The 20,204-nt window shown below is 38.9% G+C and overlaps 1 protein-coding gene across 3 annotated transcripts in view; it reads left to right on the plus strand.

The window, feature by feature from the left end:
- LOC309708433 (glutamate receptor 2-like) overlaps positions 1 to 11,692 on the plus strand; it is a 109,932-nt gene extending 98,240 nt beyond the window's left edge. For 2 of the 3 annotated variants that reach the window (XM_082536485.1, XM_082536487.1), the window contains exon 20: positions 7,593 to 7,680. Coding sequence is in view for 1 of the 3 variants with exons in the window: in XM_082536486.1 (XP_082392612.1) it covers positions 7,593 to 7,727 (135 nt within the window). In the remaining 2 variants the exon portion in view is untranslated. Of the gene's footprint in view, positions 1 to 7,592 lie in introns of all 3 variants that reach the window. The other variant, XM_082536486.1, reaches the window with a different exon arrangement.
- The last annotated feature ends 8,512 nt before the right edge of the window (positions 11,693 to 20,204 follow it).

Consider the following 20,204-nt stretch of genomic DNA (forward strand, 5'->3'; position numbering starts at 1 on the left):
GACGCTGTGCGCAGAGGTTCAGGAGCAGAAGTCCCATTGTAAACATATCACGGCAGACACGACGATGTTTGCATGAACATGCTTTTCAGCATCTCTTTATTGACAACTTTTCCCACACGGTTGCTGACGCATACAGCCGGCTGTAGCTTTTCAGCTCACAGCCCGACACATACCAACACAACAGCATAGATAGCGCAGACATAAAGTGTTTTCTTTTGCGTGAAAACCAGGTCCAAATGGCTCTTTCGGTGTTAAAGGTTGCTGACCCCTGGGATAGAAGTATCCACCTCCATCTTTGTCAGCTTATCACCTGTGAGGCTTGGCCTGATGGTGTTGAATGCACTGGAAAAGTCGAAAAATATGACCCTCACAGTGCCCTCTGGTTGGTCCAGATAGGTGTAGACACAATTGAGCAGGTAGATCACGGCATCCTCAGCTCCAAGGTGGGGCTGGTGAGTGAACTGAAGGGGATCCCGATGTGGTCTGACATTTCAAACAGTTGTGAGATTCAGTCTTCTGAACTGCTCATCTCACAGGTTGCAGGGACTCCTCTAGGCACTCCAATTTATGCTTTGTCAAGTCCCGTTCTCTCCACCTCTCTCTCTGGTATCTAATCAACCAATCAGGTGTGTTTGCATGAGATCCACCGATCTTCAGTCAGATATTATCATTCTCATTCTCTCTCTATCTCTCTAACATGGAAAATTGCGTTAATTTATTCAGTCCAATATGAATAAGCTTCATTTCATGTTTCATTCAGTTTAGGTTTCATTTGCACATTCAATTTAGCACAATCCCTCTTAATCCAAATACTTTTTCTCTTTAAAACTCTCTCAATCACTGTCAAAGGAGCTTGCAAAAAAAGCATCTGGACTTCTTTAAGTTGCTTGAAAATGTTTCACCTCTCATCCGAGAAGCTTCTTCAGTTCTAAGTAGAGATGGCACGATACCACTTTTTTATGTCCGATACCGATATCATAAATTTGGATATCTGCCGATACCGATATGAATCCGATACAGTGTTTTTTAATCAACAAAACTGTTTTTTTAAATATCTTGCTGCATTTTGTATAAGTTCATACTCAAGTTTAAAACAACAACTACACTAAAGCTATTCTGCTATACCTGTATGCAAAAAATTTTTTTTTCATAGTTCAGCAATACTGATCAATCTAATAAACTTAAACCTACACCATCCTCCCTATTCTGGTATTTTAAAGAGTACTTAGCATAAATATTAAGCAACCTAACTAATAGGGTTCCAACAACAAAAATAAATAAATAAAAAATAGGGAACCACCCCTCACGCGCCACCTCATGATGCTTAATCGACGTAATCAACCTTAATTTGATGCAGTGTGAAAAAAAATGCACAGAAATCAATTATTTTTCAAGAAATATTAAATAGATTCAACATCTTTGTCACGGATTGCCGGGGCAAGCCGTGTGGAATGTAGGAAGGACCCAAAAGGCAGCAGCTCTGGTGCAGGTGAGTGTTTATTAACAGGGGTGGGTAAGTACAAACAGCGGTGGCGACAAAACATGAAACTGGAAACCTAAACTGGGTAAACTAATAAGACAAACCAGAACGAGGGTGCAGGGAGGTCCGGAGAAATACATATGGGAAGACGCAGGGAGACCAAGGGGAAACAACACAGACGAACCAGCAATTACTAAGACAGAAAATACAACTTAAATACACTCAGAGAACACAGGGAGATTACACACAGGTGGGAAACACAGCTGGGAGTGATTAACATAACGAGACTAGGGAGGCAAACTGAAAACACTCACATAAGACGCAGACCTTCACAATAAAACAGGAACACACGGGCAGAACAGAGTAAACACTAAACAAAGGAAGAACAGAACCAAAATCGAAGAGAAAACACAAAATGCTGGGTCAAAAGGACCCAGGATCATGACAATCTTTCTTCAACAAAATTGCAGACTGCACAGATGGTACCTTCCCAAAGGAAAAAGTACTATAGCTTACTAGGGTATATATATTAGACTTAATAGTTACTATATACAGTAATTGACTTCTATTCATTTTACATCAAATTAAAACTTTGGGTGTCAGATAATTATTTATTAAAAGCTAGACATTTTAAATGAGAATAAGAAAGAAAAGTATGTCTTTGTGCCCCCTTTTCCCTGTTAATGCCCTATCGGCCCCCCTGACTAAACTTTGCTAGATCCGCCCCTGCACAGTTACCAGCCGTCAGCTATGTAGAAAAAGATCCTCGAGTAGAAAGTAATATTAAATCAATTCTAACAACAGCTTATCAAGCTTAAATGTGCTGCTGTTGTTCAGCCGCTGGTTTCCTCTTTCTGGTGCAAAGTGGGCCAAAAACAAACCAGAGAGATGGACTCGCGACAGAAAAGCCGATTATCTGATCATTAAGCAGTTTCATAATTGAAGTAGCAGCAAGAAGAGGCAGTCGCTTGTTAAGCTTAACGCAGGAATGCTTTACATTCAGAGATGGACTTACACACTTGCCTTACTTCTCTCGGGATAACTTTGTCGGAGATGAAATGCCGGGTTGCTAGCGAAGCTCCACATGCTATCCAGACCACCGACAGGTCCCGCATGCCACAGCCGCCCTATCACGTGACCACACTGCTCCGACGTGCTAACGTTCTGAGGAGAGTTACGGCGTGTTGCAAGTTTTGTGAGGTGCTTTCGTGATATTTAATGGATCGGATTACATTTTTTATTTTTCTCCGATATCCGATCCAGTAATTTAGGTCAGTATCGGACCGATGCCGATACGTAATCTCGGATCGGTCCATCTCTAGTTCTAAGGTCAAATGGTTGAGAGTCCCAGATTTAAACCCAGTGGGAGTACACCCCCAAAGAGGGACAAAAGGACCCCCTGATGATCCTCTAATCACATGAGCCAAGGTGTGAAAACGGGTGTGGGTCCCAATCAGCCAGGGCTTCGGGTGAGCTCATTGTGAAACCTTGTCCCACTTTATCATGCGATTTCCTGAGGTCAGATGGCCCAGGAAATGGGCCTTTTGTCCCTCTTTGGGGGGGATACTCCCACTGGGTTTAAATCTGGGACACTTTTCTTTGCAAGCTCCTTTGACTATGATGACCTGGATGACTGAGAACCTTCACAGACATCTCTCCATCACTATTTATTCAAGACTTTTTTTCACCAAATTGAATATATTTTATAGATTCTTTTGGGTGGGGGGCTTTTAGCCTTTATTTGATAGAGACATTGTAGACAGACAGGAAAGTAGGGAGAGAGGAAAGGGAAGAAATGCAGCAAAGGGCTGCGGGTCAGACTAAAACCCAGGCCTACTGCTTTCTAGCCATATGGTGTATAGTGCCCTGCTCACCCACTGATCTACGCCATCACCCTTCAGTTGTGTATTTTTAAAGTCAGAAATTCAACGATCAGAGTGGCTCTTGCTTCATTCCCTCACACACACACCCTCATGTTTCTCAAGGCCTTACCTACCCAGCCTCTCAGTTCGACCTGAATTAGGCCTGTCTTTAGAATCATTATTATATTGCCTTACTCTCATCCTTTTGGCTAAACGTAAACAATATATATTTAACTGATTATATTCTGATCAGTAGTGAGCATAATTAATTACAACATTTAACATTATTTTTCTTGTTAAAAATTATAGTGGATCATGTCTACACACACAAAATGTGTAGATGTTAGAACAGACATCCTCAGACTACATTTCTCTGTTAACATACTGTTCAAACTCATATTTTAATTTATTTTTTTGATTAAGAATAAAGAAAAAGGATATTATTGGCAAAAAACACAAATAACAGAGTGCTTAAATCACATATAAGACCGGATGTTGAGCCTCTCAGTTAACTTCTGGCTGAAGTGGAGTCGTGAAATTTCAGCCTGCATGATACACCCTGTTGGCCAGCCTGGTCTTTAAGTGATCACGTATGAACCCTGCTTCCAGGTCCAAACCTCTCTGCATTTATTAAGGCTATTGTGTTTTTAACATGTTTTAATGCTTTGTATCGGTTCTATTTAATCTGAACAAGCCCCTATAAAAGTCAGTGATCACTGTCGGCCTCTCTCAGTTTTTATTACTACTGTTACCATCATTTTAAAGCTCAGTTTTTAAACCCTTACGATGCAACTACAGCCCAGCCCATGCAGCAGTATATGGATTATCTCAGTTGTTCTGACTGAAGTTTGGTCTGTTTACAGCATCCTGCCATGGGATTGCATTTGTCCCTAACCATCAGGAACTCTCACGTTAACTTTTATCGAGGGGGAAAAAGTTAGCGTTCATCCTCCAGCTTCACAGCGTTTATGTTAAGCTAACACAGCTGTGTCACTAGCGATCAGGTAGCACATCATTATATACCAACTAGCCCAACTTCAGTAACCCTACAAACGTCACTGCTGTTTAGTTTTCTGTCTTCATTTATGTTGGATGTGATAGCAGAGCTGTACGTTTTAATTTTTTCCAAAATCCCTCAGTCAGAAAATGCTATATCATGTTTAGGTGGAAGCTAGCGAGCTAACTTCCTGCTAACTTCTAACTCGATTAAATTTCATAAATTCTGTTTTCCTGGATGCTAAACTTAATTGTTACACCTGGTACAACTGATCACTGATTAAAGATGAAAGAATTTAGACAGTTTGTAACTTTAAGTGATGCCGCAGTGTTAGTTTGACTTTGGGACCTGAAGTGGAGTTTGGACCCGGAAACGGCTATGTCAGACTTAAAGACCGGATAGCACAGAAGGGAGTCGCTGTTAAGCCAGGCTCTGACTGTTCCTGTATGGAAATCTCATTCTTGATGATCCATATGTTTGATTTAGCAAAGATTTTACATTGCAGACCCTTCCTGCTGCAACCCTCCTCATTTATCTGGGTTTGGGACCAACACTAGGAGGACACTGGTTTGGCCTCACCTCGTCACATACACGTGCCCTGGTGGCTGGGTTAGTTGCTGCCACTAATTATTTTCTTTATAGTATACTTAAAGTTTGACATAGCTTCTTTCCTAATGGTAAGTGGACTTGTTCTTATATAGTGATTTTCTACTCTGCTTGAGCAATCAAAGTGCTTTATACAACATGCCTCATTTAGCCATTCATATATTCATTGGAGAGCAACTTAAGGTTTAGTGTCTTGTGCAAGAAGACTTAAGAGCAGCCAGGGATCAAACCACCAACCATAGAAGATAATTAGTAGTTGACTTACTGGCCTACAGCCACTATCCATTAATACAATGTATCAATGGAATTATATACAGTATATACAATATATAATATTAAGAAAAGCAAAACATTTCATATCATTTCATGCAGTCTTTTGAAAATCTTATATCAAGTGCTGTATTGAGTGTTATACAGCACTTATCAACCCCAGTGTCAAAGAAAAGCTGGAACACTATATGAAATATAAATAAAAACAGAATGCAGTTATTATTAAACCTCAACTTTATTCAATCACTCACTGAAAACACATCAAGTATTTAAAGTAGGAGGAACATTTTGCAGCTAATGTACGTTAATGAACAGGTCACATGATTGTGTATAAATAGTATCTTAGAGAGGCAGAGTTTCTCAGAAAGAAAGATATCAGAGGTTTGCAAAAATACAAATCAAAAACAAAAACTTGTAAAATTGTATGACAATTTTAGAATAATGTTCTTCAGTGTAAAATTGCAAAGAGCTTAAATATCTCATTATTTACAGTAAATTTAGTTAAAAGTTTCAAAAAAATATTGAGAAGCCTCTGTGCACAAGAACCTGAAATCAATATTGGATGATCATCATCCTCAGACTGACAGACATTTACAGAAATCACTATTAGTGAATACAGTTCACAGTACATTGCAAAAATGCAGGTTAAACCTCTATCATGAAGAAAAGAGACCACATGTGAATGTAAAAACAAAAAATCAGCCCACTGGGTGGCCAGTCCAGCTGTGCATCAGGCTAAGTTAGACTCATATTAGCAGTCAGTGGGCTGCATGCAGCACACCCCTATTTTGCTACACAAGGAAATAAGGTTACCTGGAGGTGAAGTGGAGAGAGTGGTAAATATGTAAGAAAGAAGCTGTTTAAAGCAAAAACGAAGTGAAAGAAACTTAAAATAGTGTCCGAGGTCCAAGGAGCAAGCCAGAAAAAAACGGCTGCTTTTCAGAATGTGTCCACAGGAGTAATGACCACTTAAAAATAAATAAATAAACCAAAAAGTGAGGCTCCAGCTCAAACAACAGGTTGCTGAATATTGTTTCCCCTGAGACACTCTGCCTCAAGTAAATGGACTGGTTCTCGTGTAATGCTTTTCTGCTGTATCTATATAAGCGCTCAAAGTGCTTATTAAAATGTTGATGCCGTAATAATTGTTATTGTAATTCTGAGGGTTTTGTGGCATACAATGTTTTGGGAAATCAATAATAACAATTAGCAGTTGTAGCAGAAGCACTCATTTCAGCCTTGTGATTAAATTTTAAAAGACAACCAGGTTATCATTTGTTCACATACATGGTCTGAAGGACTTCTGTACTTGTGTAAAAAACATTCAGACACACGAGTTACACACAGATTTGTTCATATGTGTACCAGCCAAGCGGGCAAATGGTAAAGGTAAGGTCAAGCTAAGTAGCAGATTATGCTGAAAAACAATGCCTCCTAGGTTTGAAAGAGCCTATAGGAGCCCAAAGACAGACATTGGGGCAAAGAAATTTTTCCCCACAAATAAAAACACAAGTATAAATTGGAAGTACCTCTGTACCTGAAATAGTAATAGGAACAAGAGTGATAACAATTGTTAAATATTACCATAAAAAAGACAAAAAAAGCAGATGAGGGGATATTCTAAAATCTCAATAAAACAGTCAAAAAGCAAGGCATTACCACACAATCTATGCTCTGTCCACGTCTAGTCCAGCAGCTGTTTCAAAGCCCAGCTCCTTCTTGTTTCGCAACAGCTGAATGCACAGCTGTCCAACAGTCTTTCCTTAACTTCAGCAGCTCCCTCCTAATGCTACATCCAGGTCTGGACCCCCTGGGGGGCTCTAGGACAAAGTCACTGGTTCAGTGACAGTCCGGCTGCCACAACTCTAAAGCCAATACAGCCAATAGCACACCCTGGTACCCCAACAATAGTTGTTATATAAGAAAGTGTAATAGGCTGTTCACAAGGTTGTTGTAATCAGTCATATCAGCCATATCAGCTAGTATTGGACCCTTGATCAACAATGTCCAGCAGGTAGTACCAGCGATAGCACAATTCTACATTCCTCAGTATGTTAAATATTAAAGTTTAAAGAAATAGGAGGCTTAAAAGGGTTTCCAGGAGAAAGCACGTTCTCTTAAAAAAGGCTATGTTAGCAGCTGTACAGTATTACCTGTGAATAAAGGATTGAAAAATGAAATTAGGTATATAAGTGGGGAACTTAAAGGGTTTGGTGAGTGCAACAAAAAAAAGATTCAAGTAGTCCAGTGCCTATGAAGTACAGTGGCAGATTCCTCTCAGTACTCTGGTTAACTGGTGATTCTAACCCTGTCTATGCAGCTTTAAGTTACGTGTCATTGATGAAAATGTGGCTAATGTGTTTTTGTCCTTATACAGATGAAATTCACGGATGCAATGCGCTCCAAAGCCCGTCTGTCTATCACAGGATCGACCAGCGAGAATGGTCGTGTTCCAGTGGCTTACCTCCGTCCTGGATTACCCATGAGTCTCAGCATGACTGATCTCTCCTGACTACATCCAAGCCAGTGCCTTACAGCTAGAAAGACTGGACAGATGTCTACCCACCACTTGGCTGTCAGGCTTCAGCAATGACCTGCCCATCAATGAAGAGAGTCACTTGACCATCAGTGAGAAGAATGGCTGTTCATATACAAATTCATGAAAAGCAATCAAGCACAGTGGACAGTTTTCTAATCAAACACACATCATTATTTAATGGATTTCCCCCCCTCTTGTACAGACAACAAGAAACAATGATGCTAACGCAATAACAATATTAATCAGGAATGTGATCAGGAGTTATAAAAGCAGACTGATGAAATGAAATATCACATCCATAAAATATTAGTAATTGTGGTAGCAGATAATGATATTGCTATTGTTCCTATTTTTTCTCCTTATTTTTCCCTGAAAATCCCTAATGAGTGGAAACTTTTACCAGATTAAGGGATGCATGGACTGGCAACCACGGGTACACAGTATAAACACTTCTACAACACAACACTACAAAAACATACAAATTTTATGCAGGAATGGGCTGAAATGGGTTAAAAAGTACCTGAGCAAGGTGTGATACCGAAAGCATCAACAAATGCAATCTGAGAAAGTGAATATCCCTGGCTCAAACTGACCACTCATCAGTATTACGATTAAAATGAAGCAATTACTAATGTTTATAATGCATTTCATGAAATGTTGTCCACTCCAAGATATGTTAAATAATTAAACAAAATTCCCCAAATATTTAGTGTTTAATCCAATTAAAATTTTTAATTGGATTCTTGGTAACATGAATATTTTATAGTCTTTGCAGAATTACTGTAAATATGTTTACACTTTCCTCTTGTTCATTGGGCAATAGCTTAACAGTGATTTATGTTTGACTGTGTGACACACAGCTCTAAACGTTTAATGATCAGCATATGAAATTATAAAATAGACATAATAAATCATGTTGAATCCGTTAAATATATTTTAACACCTTGTGTAAACAGCACATTGGCAGTTTTTACATTCCTTGTTTTTCATGCTGGACTGTTAACTACAGGATCATAGATTTAACCATTATTATATACACAAAATAGAGTTAGGAAAACTAGATGGAGATTCAACCCTGGTTATGGAAAAATCACACGGTGTGGTTAGTAAGGGAAGTTTTACTCGTTGGTGATAAGAAAGAAAAATGTATGTTAGCAGAAGCAAACTGCAATGCAAGGTGTCCCAGCCAGTTAAAGACTGAGATAGGTGGTATACACTCGGAGCTGGGTCAAATAAAGGGAAAACACACACAAACATAGGCTTGAATTAAAATCAGCTAAGTGAAGGTGAATTAAAACGATCAAAAACTGCAGGTCAGATTGAGTTTTAGAGCAAAGTTCTGTGAAGCATCAGCCCCAGGTTAGTTTTAGTGCTTATCTAAATATTATTGGTTTTATCTATAAATAAATACACAGAAAATAGCAACTTTAAGTTTGTGCCGTTATTTAATGTACTGGTATCCTTACTGAATATGGACACTAACAGGGACTAAAAAATACACAGACAAGTCGCATAAATTGTGTAGCTGTTTGGCAGCTATTGGCAGTCATTTGTCATGAAGACACTGAAGGGGTACTTTAATCATTTTTTGTTGCACTTCCACAAAGTGAAGATATTTACAATTCCTTAATAAGCTCTAAAAACAGAAACACACATTCATAAGGCATTCAACAGGGCTATTTCATGAATCCCAATTAATTGGTAACACCCTACACATGTCAGTATGCTTTGTTTGTAATATAATAATTTTTTTAAAACTGATCTGAAACCAGTTAAAAACCAGTTTTTATTCTTCTATTCTTGTAGAAACCACTCTTTTTTTTCATAGATCTTCCTTGGTAATTGGGTTTTGCATGGCATCTATGACTGTATATTCACAATTTGAACTTGCTGATACATAAAAATTGAAAGGCACAATAAAGTGCAACCCACTGGCAGCAAAATAGGCTAATGTTACTCATATCAGTGCCATATTATAAACAATCACTTTCTGTTGGCTGCTGTAGTGTAGTAAATGGTCTATTATCTAGATCTAGAATTTAAAAATTGCATTTAATTTTAAAGACACGCTCTATTTTCTTTCAAAAAAAAAAAGACTATCAGACAAAAAAATAATTTATTCAAAAGAGAATAAGAACGTTTGCATTCAAAGATCTAAACAAAAAGTGTGTGTGTAAATTACATCTTGCTCTCACCCTATGGCAGTTGGGATAGGCTCCCCCCCGAACTGGAAAAGCGGAAGAAAACGGACGAGTGGATGAAAGCTTTTATTTAGAGCCCCAGATACTGTTTTCACAAACTGAGGTGGACTAAATTTGCTCCCTTTAATTATATGGTTCTGTAAATATTTAGAATATATGAGAAGTATATGTTCCCATCCCTCTTTCTAGGTCAGCACATCACAACTGCAGCATAAACACAAACACGCCTTGCTTATACATTGACATATATTTTCACATTTGCATGTGCACCTGCATAGTATTCTCATAAGAGTTCTGAAGTCAATTGGATGATGTGCCAAACAGACTGAGACCCAATCAGAGTTCTTTATGCTCAGTCAATGGCAGCTGCTGATACTGAAACCTGAGCCAGTAGGAGTTCTCACTGCTGTGAACTGGACAAAAAAAAGAAACTGTGAAGAAAAACTTTTTGTTTTAATAAATATACTGCACTAAAGGATGGCAACAAAGACGATGGAAGAGGATGGAGTGAAGAAAGTTTGCATGTCACTTTAAGTTTTTCCTTTGATGAAATTTTCAGTCTGAAGCTTTGTGACTGCTGCATTTAGTGTTTAATAATAATACTAATAAGAATACTATTAGCGATATTAATTGCAGTATTATTGTGATTCTTGTTATGTATAGTGTATGCTTTTAAGAACTCTGGTATGCTATTTTTTTCACAAGAGAGCTGATGTTTGTGCTGCTGGTTAGAAGCTAGCTGGTTAGCTTAAAATCTTCTTATACGATATGAAAAATGCCCAAACTGTGATAAACACAGGGTTGTTGAAGATATAAAGGCATCTGCTTCCATTTCTTCTTATGAACTCGTATCATTTTCACCTTAAGCACATGTTAATTTTCATTATATTCTCATGGTGTTACAGTCAAATGAACGAGTAACAGCAAAATAAAACGCATCCTTCACTGATGGAAATGTGAAAATGATCACTCTTAACGTTACCTCTGGTATAACTTCATTTTCTATTAAATGTAAGTAAGTTGCTTTTTAACAGAACAGATTATTGCCTGGGCTAATTTCATTCGAGGTGTAAATTATGTCCAACATAGTCCCTTCCGTTTTGTATACTGCTTATATTTCATATAAACATGTATTGAGTTCTTGAGGTCTTCATTATCTGACTATTTTCGATATATATTAAACATGCTTGCCCTTGAAATGTCATAATAAAAACAGACAAAGACATTAAGGACACACTTAACATAGCAGTTTCTTGAAGAAGTTTTGTCTCTGTTTTCATGATATTGACCTTTTGTGGCCATATAAATTATGACTTGACTTTGAAAATTAAATTAAAATGCTGTCTAAGGTGAGATAAACTGATGGGTGAGGAAAGGCTATAACTAAACCTAGACTTGAAGTAATGCTATTTAAGAAGTAATGCTATTATCCCAATGGTTGGTTACCATAATCATATCTATGTTTATGCCTAGCATTAAACAGACCTTACATAATTTTCACACAACCTTAATTATTGATGATTATTATAAAGAACTGCTCATAATGTTGGCAAAAGGCAATGCAGACAACTGCAGCACCTAACTACACCCAGCAACTGAATGCAAAAGTTAAAATATACTTTTCTAAATACACTAGACGTGATATTTTGTGACATTCTTTAGATTTTTTTTTTTTTTGAAAAACCTGGTAAAACAGAGATTAAAGTTACAGAGTTGTGATAAACGATATTCATAAAACTATTCTTCCATCTTTCTCTACTGTCAAATGGTGGGCGACCGTGGCTCAGGGGGTTGGGAATCGCATCTGTAACCGGAAGGTCGCCGGTTCGATCCCTGGGCTCTCTGTCCTGGTCGTTGTGTCCTTGGGCAAGACACTTTACCCTACTTGCCTACTGGTGTTAGCCAGAGGGGCCGATGGCGCGATATGGCAGCCTCGCTTCTGTCAGTCTGCCCCAGGGCAGCTGTGGCTACAACTGTAGCTGCCTCCACCAGTGTGTGAATGTGAGAGTGAATGAATAGTGGTATTGTAAAGCGCTTTGGGTGCCTTGAAAAGCGCTATATAAATCCAATCCATTATTATTATTATTAAATCATTGCTGCCATAAATAGTGTTCCCCAAAAACCCTTATTTATGTGATCATTTCTTAATAACATTTAACTTTACAGTAATGGATTACACAGCAGTGGGGAACACATTTCATTATAAGAAATGTCTTTCAGAAAGTGTTGTAACTAAATTTAAGGATATAATTCTTCTACTTCTACTTGCTTCAATACTATGTGCCAAAACAGTATAGAGCAGCTACCTAAACTCTACTCCCAGAGAAGTAGATTATTCTTTTAATATTCTTTTATATCCTCATGCGTGTGGATTCTGTATCACTTTAACCATAACTAGTAATGATGTCATGAATTTCTCCACAAATAAAAATTTAACAGTTAGAGAAAAATATTCATAATCATCTCACAGATATATAATTATGTACAGCAGTTTCTTATGTTATCTACTTCCAGCATACTGCAGTCAGGATTGTGGAGGACTGCATGTCTCATGTGGGTGAAAACCCCTCGCCCCCTCTCTTTCTGACGTGTACCCAGATGGACACATTTGCAGGACTATAAATCCCGCTGAGCAATTCTCCATATGAGACACATAGATGTCGTTGAACTCAAGCCCTGGGAGAAACATTGCCACTTTCAGGGATTTATTTTAATTAATTAATTTAATGGGGTGGCTGTAACTCAGAAGATAAAGCAAGTCATCTGCCACTTGGAGGGAGATGACTTGCTGGAGCAGAAAATAGTTCATCTTAATGTGTTTGTTTTTTTATCTGTGGATAGATAATCCAAGTAGTCTGGGCTTGAAAAAAGGTGGAAAACCCCCCAAAACCAGATACTAAATTTTTCATTCTCTCAGACTGAAACTTCTAACATCAACAATCACTTCCTCCAAACGATCAACGTGTCTAATAGATCCCATTCATTCAAGACTGCTCAAAGAAGTCCTAGTGTTCATGTTTTGATGTTAAACATGATTATTTCTATTAATGGGCTTAAGTATTACAGTTGGCAATAATTAAACCATTAATTAAAAAGTCAATACTTGACCCAGCTGTCTTTGTTGTCTTTGCTGTCTCTGACAGTGGACTCATCTCTGTGCTTGTGCTGCCAGACCTCAGTGCAGTGTTTGACACTGCCGACCATAATATTTCACTAAAGAGATTATGCATGGCATAGTAATTAAAGCTACTGTCTAATGTAACCCAGTATGTTCATATAAATGGGGAGTCTTCCTCACACATTGGAATGGAGAGGATTAAAAATGAGTACATCAGAGAAAGCTCAAAGTCTGACAGGCGAGGTTGTGACAGTTTGGACATGTGCAGAGGAGTGAAAGTGGGGATAACGAAGATAGTGCTGCCAGGCAGGAGGTAAAGACGTAGTGAAAGAGGAGATGCAGAGGGTTGGTGTCACAGAGGAGGATGCTGAGAGAGGGTGAGATGGAGGCAGATACCACAGGCCTGCAAAAAAAAAAATTTCAGCTGCATGGGATATTTGCATACATTTTTTTTTCTTTTTTTGCAAAACTTGAAGAGTTTTCATTTAAAAAGCACAGCAGCAATGAAAAAAAAAATCAATACTTTATTACAATTTTTGGTTGCAGACCTGTGTAATGTGCTGTGGCAACCCCTGAAGGGAGCTGCAAAAAGATGATGAAGAATCCATCCATCCAAATCAGGGTCAGTTATTTGAAGTGCTAGCTAGCATTAGAAGGGGCAATGCACAAAGTCCAAAAAAACAAAAACAAAACAAAACTCAGATGTAGGGATTGTAGAAGTGATGTAGAAGAGGTAAAGAGAGTTTCTCAGTCAGAGAAGCTGAAACAGAAAGCAACCTCTTGTGAAGGACCTACCAAAATAAAGAAAGATGCTTTGGTTATGAGCAAGAAGGATTTTGTGTTAGTTGTGGTGGATGTAATAAACTGCACAACTCAAACTGAACAAATCCTAAATTGTGAAGGCTGCTGACAAATACCTGGGAATCATGAGTCCAGAATGGGAGAGAGTTGAGGAAATGATAAGTGGTACGAATCCTAGCTCAAACTCGTAGGGTAGTTCATTATAGTCATTTTATTTCTCAATTACAAAAAAATGACATGCAATATGTATCCAGGAAACATGGTTAAAACAGTGGAAAAGTGGAACTTACACATGGATATACGGTTATTAGGAATGGTAGTAAGGATGGTAAAGGGGAATGAGTGGTCACTGTGTTGTCTTCGTATAGCTTTGAATAATTACACAGTATCCACTTGTGTTTTGCGAGCGTCTGCTCCAAACATTTTATTCTTTCATTCACAAGTCAGTCTTCTTTTATAGAGGCATTCATGAGCCCTCTCAAATACAGCGCCCCCTACTGGCAAAACCCCATTGGCACATGAACACCCACACATCACCACATCCCCTTTTCTCTGACAACATAGGTCCCACGAATCAACATATACACATATTTGTATTACAACAATAATTTTTTTTTCTCTCAACACCATCAGAATATAAGATAAAAACAAATCCAGTCATAGCTTTACAGATTAAGCCTAACTGGTCTCTTGACCTTACGCTCTGACCTCCTCAATACAGGTTCTGAAACAACTGCACTTTTCTCCACATGCTCATGTCCATCCAGTGGTTTTAAACCAGACACTGTCTCTGCATGTGACACATCAACATTTTCATCTTCCTCACCATATTGTTCCTCCTGAAATGTCTCTTTAGTCTTCAGCAAGTTACGACGGTTCCTTCTGAACACATGACCTTCTTCAGTTCTTACGTCATATGATCTCGGACCTGCTTCCTGAAGAACAATGGCTTTCCTGCTCCATGCATTCTGATCTTGGATTCTCACTACATCATCCTTTGCAAGCAATCCAAGTGCTCTTGTTCCCTTGTCGTATTGCAGTTTTTGCTTCCATTTCAGATGCTCTTGCTTTTTTATAATTTCTTCACTCTGCTTGCTTTCTGCATAGCAGGGCAAAGTTGTGTGTAGCTTACGATTCATCAGCAATTCTGCAGGGGATAAACCACAGTCAAGAGGAGCAGTCCTGTAGCTCAGCATAGCTAAATAAGGATCTGATCGACTGTCTGTAGCCTTCTTCAGAAGCCGCTTGATGATATGCACTCCTTTTTCAGCCTTGCCATTTGCCTGTGGATGTTGAGGACTTGATGTGACATGTTTAAAGCCGTATTCTCTTGCGAAATTCTGCCATTCTTTGCAATTATAGCAAGGACCATTGTCACTAATGACAGTTTCAGGTATTCCATGCCTGGAAAAGATAGACTTCACATGTGTGATCACATTATTAGCAGTTGTACTTGTAAGCAGAGCAATCTCAGGAAAGTTAGAGTAATAATCTATCACCAACAGATAGTCTTTCCCATTAAAATGAAATAAATCTGTTCCGACTTTCCTCCAAGGCGCTGTAGGAAGTTCAGGAATCATCATGGGTTCTCTTGCCTGTCTGCTCTGAAACTTGTTACATGTTTCACACTTTCCGACCATGGTCTCAATGTCTTTATTAATGCCAGGCCAGTACACAGTGTCTCTAGCTCTCCTTTTACACTTTTCTATTCCCAGATGTCCCTCATGTATTCTTTGAAGTATCAGCTGTCTCAGACTATGTGGTATCACAATCCTATTGCCTCTCAACAGCAGTCCATTTACCACATTGAGCTCCGATCTAACATGATAATACTTTGAACAAGACCCTTTGGGCCAGTCCCCTTGGATATTTTCCATCACCGTTTGCAGCTCCCTGTCTGCAGCTGTCTCCTCGCATATTTGTTTTATCTTTGCGTCAGACACTGGCAGAGACTCCACTATCATATTAACATGATCGTCTACTTCTTTCTCAGTGGAGCTTGCGTGACACACCTCTGATGCTCGCGACAGTGCATCCGCTAAAGCTAAATGCTTTCCTGGTGTGTATATCAAGTCAAAGCTGTACCTTTGCAGTTTCATCATGAGACGTTGAATCCTCGGTGACATCTCGTTCAGATGTTTCTTAATGATTGACACCAAAGGACGATGATCTGTCTCAACTGTAAAGGTAGGAAGACCATAAACATAACAGTGAAAAATATCAAGTCCATATGCCAGTCCGAGACATTCTTTCTCAATCTGAGCATATCTGGTTTCAGACTTAGTCATGGATCTAGAAGCATAAGCAACTGGTTTCCAACTCCCCTCTTCAGCTTGAAGTAAAACAGCTCCAAGCCCATCCTTTGAGGCATCTGTTGAGATTTTCAGACTCTTAGTTGGATCATAATATGCAAGCACTGGGCGCGTTGTCAGTGTGGTTTTTAAATCATTCCATTCTTGCTCATGCCTCGCTGACCATTTAAATTCTATGGAATCACGAAGTAACTCCCTTAGTGCTGATGTTCGCACTGACAAGTTAGGTATGAATTTTCCTACAAAGTTTATCATTCCCATCACTCTGAGCACACCTCTCTTATCTGTCGGGCGTGGCATTGTTGCGATGGCTTTTACTTTTCTTTCATCTGGCTCAATACCTCCAGCAGAGAATTTGTCTCCCAGAAATGTTATTTCCTTCACACCAAAATGACACTTGTCACGATTTAACTTTAATCCATTCTCCCTCATCTGCTGCAGCACCTTCACCAGTCTTTCATTATGTTCTTGTAGGGTGGAGCCCCATATAACCACATCATCAACATAACAGCGAACACCTTGTAAACCCTCTAACATGTTGTCCATGGCACGATGAAAAATCTCAGATGCTGAGATTATGCCAAATGGCATTCTGAGGAATCTATACCTGCCAAAAGGTGTATTGAAAGTACAGTATTTTGAACTTTTCTCATCCAGCTTTATTTGCCAAAAACCCTGTGCTGCATCTAGCTTTGAAAAGTATTTGGCGCCTGCCATTTCACTTGCAACCTCTTCACGCTTTGGTATCTGGTAGTGCTCACGTTTTATGGCTTGATTTAAATCGCCAGGGTCCATGCATATTCTCAAATCATTGTTTTTATTCCTTTTATCCACACACACCATTGAGTTTACCCACGCAGTCGGTTCTTCCACTTTTGTAATGACCTGCAACTGTAACATCCTGTTAAGTTCTTTCTTTAAACGGTCCTTCAGTGGAGCGGGGACTCTACGTGGTGCATGGATCACTGGCTTTGCATCCTCTTTCAGCTGGATACTGTAATTGCATGGTAGACATCCCAAACCTTTGAAGATATCCTCATAATGCTGTACAATGGAGTCAACTGCTCCTCGCTGTCCACTTTCTGTTTCTGGACAGCTGATGTGATACACTCTTTCTACTAGGTTCAATCTTTTGGATGTCACGCCACCCAGCAGTGATTCACGACCTTCTGGAACAACATTAAACAATACATCATAATCTTTATGTTTTATTGTCACTTTAAGCCTGCATTGACCACTGCTCTCAATATACTTTCCATTGTAGTCTTTTAGAGGTACTCTTTTCTTTATTATTTTGGGCTTTGGTTTCATGGCATGGATCTCTGTCATGCTGATTAGGTTCGCCTGCGCACCTGTATCAATCCTTAGTGCCACCAAAGCTCCTTGTATTGGGAGTGAAACAATCCACGTGTCTTCATAATCTGAGCATCGCTCACTGTCCTCTGCTTCGTTATGCTCACTTTTTACATCCTCAAGTGACACTATGCCCACAAAGAAAGTCTCGCTTAAGTCAGTCTCTTCAACTACATGCACTGATTTGGGTTTGGCTTTCGACAGACATTGTTTGGCAAAATGATTTTTTCCATCGCATTTCAAACATCTTTTGCCATAAGCTGGACACTGTCTAGGTTCATGTCTGCTACCACATCGCTTACAGGAGTACACTGTATCCTCTTTGCTGGGCTTCTGCGACATATTCTTCCTCATTTTCTTTTTAACCACAGCTATTCTTGCACTATTGTGGAGACTGGAATAAATGGTAAATGGCCTGCATTTGTATAGTGCTTTTCTAGTCCATAGGACCCCAAAGCGCTTTACACTACATTCAGTCATTCACCCATTCACACACTGGCGATAGCAAGCTACATTGTAGCCACAGCTGCCCTGGGTCGCACTGACAGAGGCAAGGCTGCCGGACACAGGCGCCACCGGGCCCTCTGACCACCACCAGTAGGCAAACATGGGGTTAGTATCTTGCCCAAGGATATTTGACATGCAGCCCGGAGGCAGCCTGGGATCGAACCACCGACCTTCTGATTAGTGGCTGACCTGCTCTGCCACCTGAGCTACAGCCAGGTACAGATTAGTCAGTCCAGTGCTAGTAGTCCAGTGCTAGTAGGATTTTATGGATAGGGTGGGGCTAGTGTGTATTAATAATGGTAAAGGAACTTGATATAATAATCTGTATGTACCTTGGTGGCATGAGGAGTGTAAGTAAAGCGGTAAAGAACAGAAAAAGAGCATTTAGACAGCTGAAAAATTACCACTCAATAAAAGCATTGATTCACTACAAGAGCACAAGCGAAGAATTAAAAGGTCTACAAAGCATACATATTGGAGGCAATGTAATAGTACTGTAATAGTATAGGCAGAGAGACATGGTTAGTGGACATTTGGGGTGTGGTGAGGAGGACAAACAGAGAACAGAATAGCGATTAATAATATAGACAAGGCAGAGCTCAATGTTCAAATGTTTGTAAAGATTCATAGTTCTGGTAATTTATCAGATATTCCTAAACAGTGCAGGAATGAGACACTGGCAAAGAACCTTAGATGCAGGGTAAATGTAAAAAGAAATGAATTCAGAGGCAGTTTGGACTTACTGCTCAGTATGAATTAAGAAAGCATTAACAAATGTTCGTCACACCTCTCCAGGTAAAGACAGTAAATGTTATACTGTGTTGGAGTACATGGATAATGACTGAGTTGTTGCTGTTTTGTGATTATTTATGCAGCTTGGGAAACGGGTATAATTTCATCTACATGGAAACAGCCTGCAATTGTTCCGATTTTAAAACCCAGAAAAGATCTATCAGATCCATCAAATTACAGACCAATTAACGTCTCAGTTAGGTAAAACTATAGAAAAGATGGTCACTGAAAGACTCACTTATTTTTTAGAAAGCAAGTGCCTGTTTTCATCATACCAAAATGGATTCAGTAGAGGTAAAAATGCAATGGATGCTCTGCTATGCCTGCAGTCAGAGATCAGGAAGGCTCAGACTAACATGTTTAACAGGTTGGACTTGGGGGGGGGGTGAATTTCTGGATGCAGAATAAGCCAAGCCCTCAGAATTTGCAGTGATGCATTTAAATCTCCAGTAACAGCCATGCAGGTGGAAATGGGAGAAATGTCCTTCCAAAGTAGAAGAGATAAGCTCACGCAAGAGTGCTATGAGCACAGTAAAAGCAACTTATATAGCGACTTATACATTCAAAAGGCAATAACGGAAAGTCCAGTCATACACTTGTTCAGTATATAGCACAGATTTACTTGGAGAAACAATATACACATGAAGTCCTAATATTTACAGATGGATCAAAAGACCGGTGCTGCGGTCTTCATTCCTCAACTTAGAGTAATTATTAAAAAGAGACATTTAATCAATCTTAACACAGTAGAGCTGGAAGCCATAATGCTAGGTTTGCAGTGGGCATAAATATTCAGAAAGCTATAGTTATTGCATCTGACAGTTTATCAGCGCTAATGAAACTTGCAGACTGCAATAAGGACAGGTGAACAATGGTCAAGATTGTGCAATGGTGGCATAAATGTTGGATTTCTTTGGGTTCAAGCAGATGCTGGTCTGGAAAAATGAGGTAGATGTATTGGCTAAAAAGTCATTGAAATCTCTTGATTACAAATCCAAAGTTAAAAGTATTATAAACAGCTGAATCCTAAGAATATGACAGGTATGTAGGACTACAAGAGCCACACGGTTTGGAATAATCAATTCTGTGCTTAAATAATGAATGAATCAATCAATCAAATATGCATTAGTAAATTGCATTTTTATTATTTCATTTGTTCAAACATTACTAAAGTAATTTATTGTTTAATAATTAAATTTAAAATAAAAACACTATTTTTAAATCAATATTTTAAAAATGAATTGTCATTCCATTAATAAATACTTAAAGAAAAGAGTTTCACAAAAAAGAAATCCTCATTTGAAAAACCATTTTCGAATTCAAAATTGAAAAAAAAAAAAGGTTTTCAACTTTAAAAAAAAAAAAA

Source organism: Aulonocara stuartgranti (assembly GCF_965226115.1).
Source record: "Aulonocara stuartgranti genome assembly, chromosome: 6".
Classification (NCBI taxonomy): domain Eukaryota; kingdom Metazoa; phylum Chordata; class Actinopteri; order Cichliformes; family Cichlidae; genus Aulonocara; species Aulonocara stuartgranti.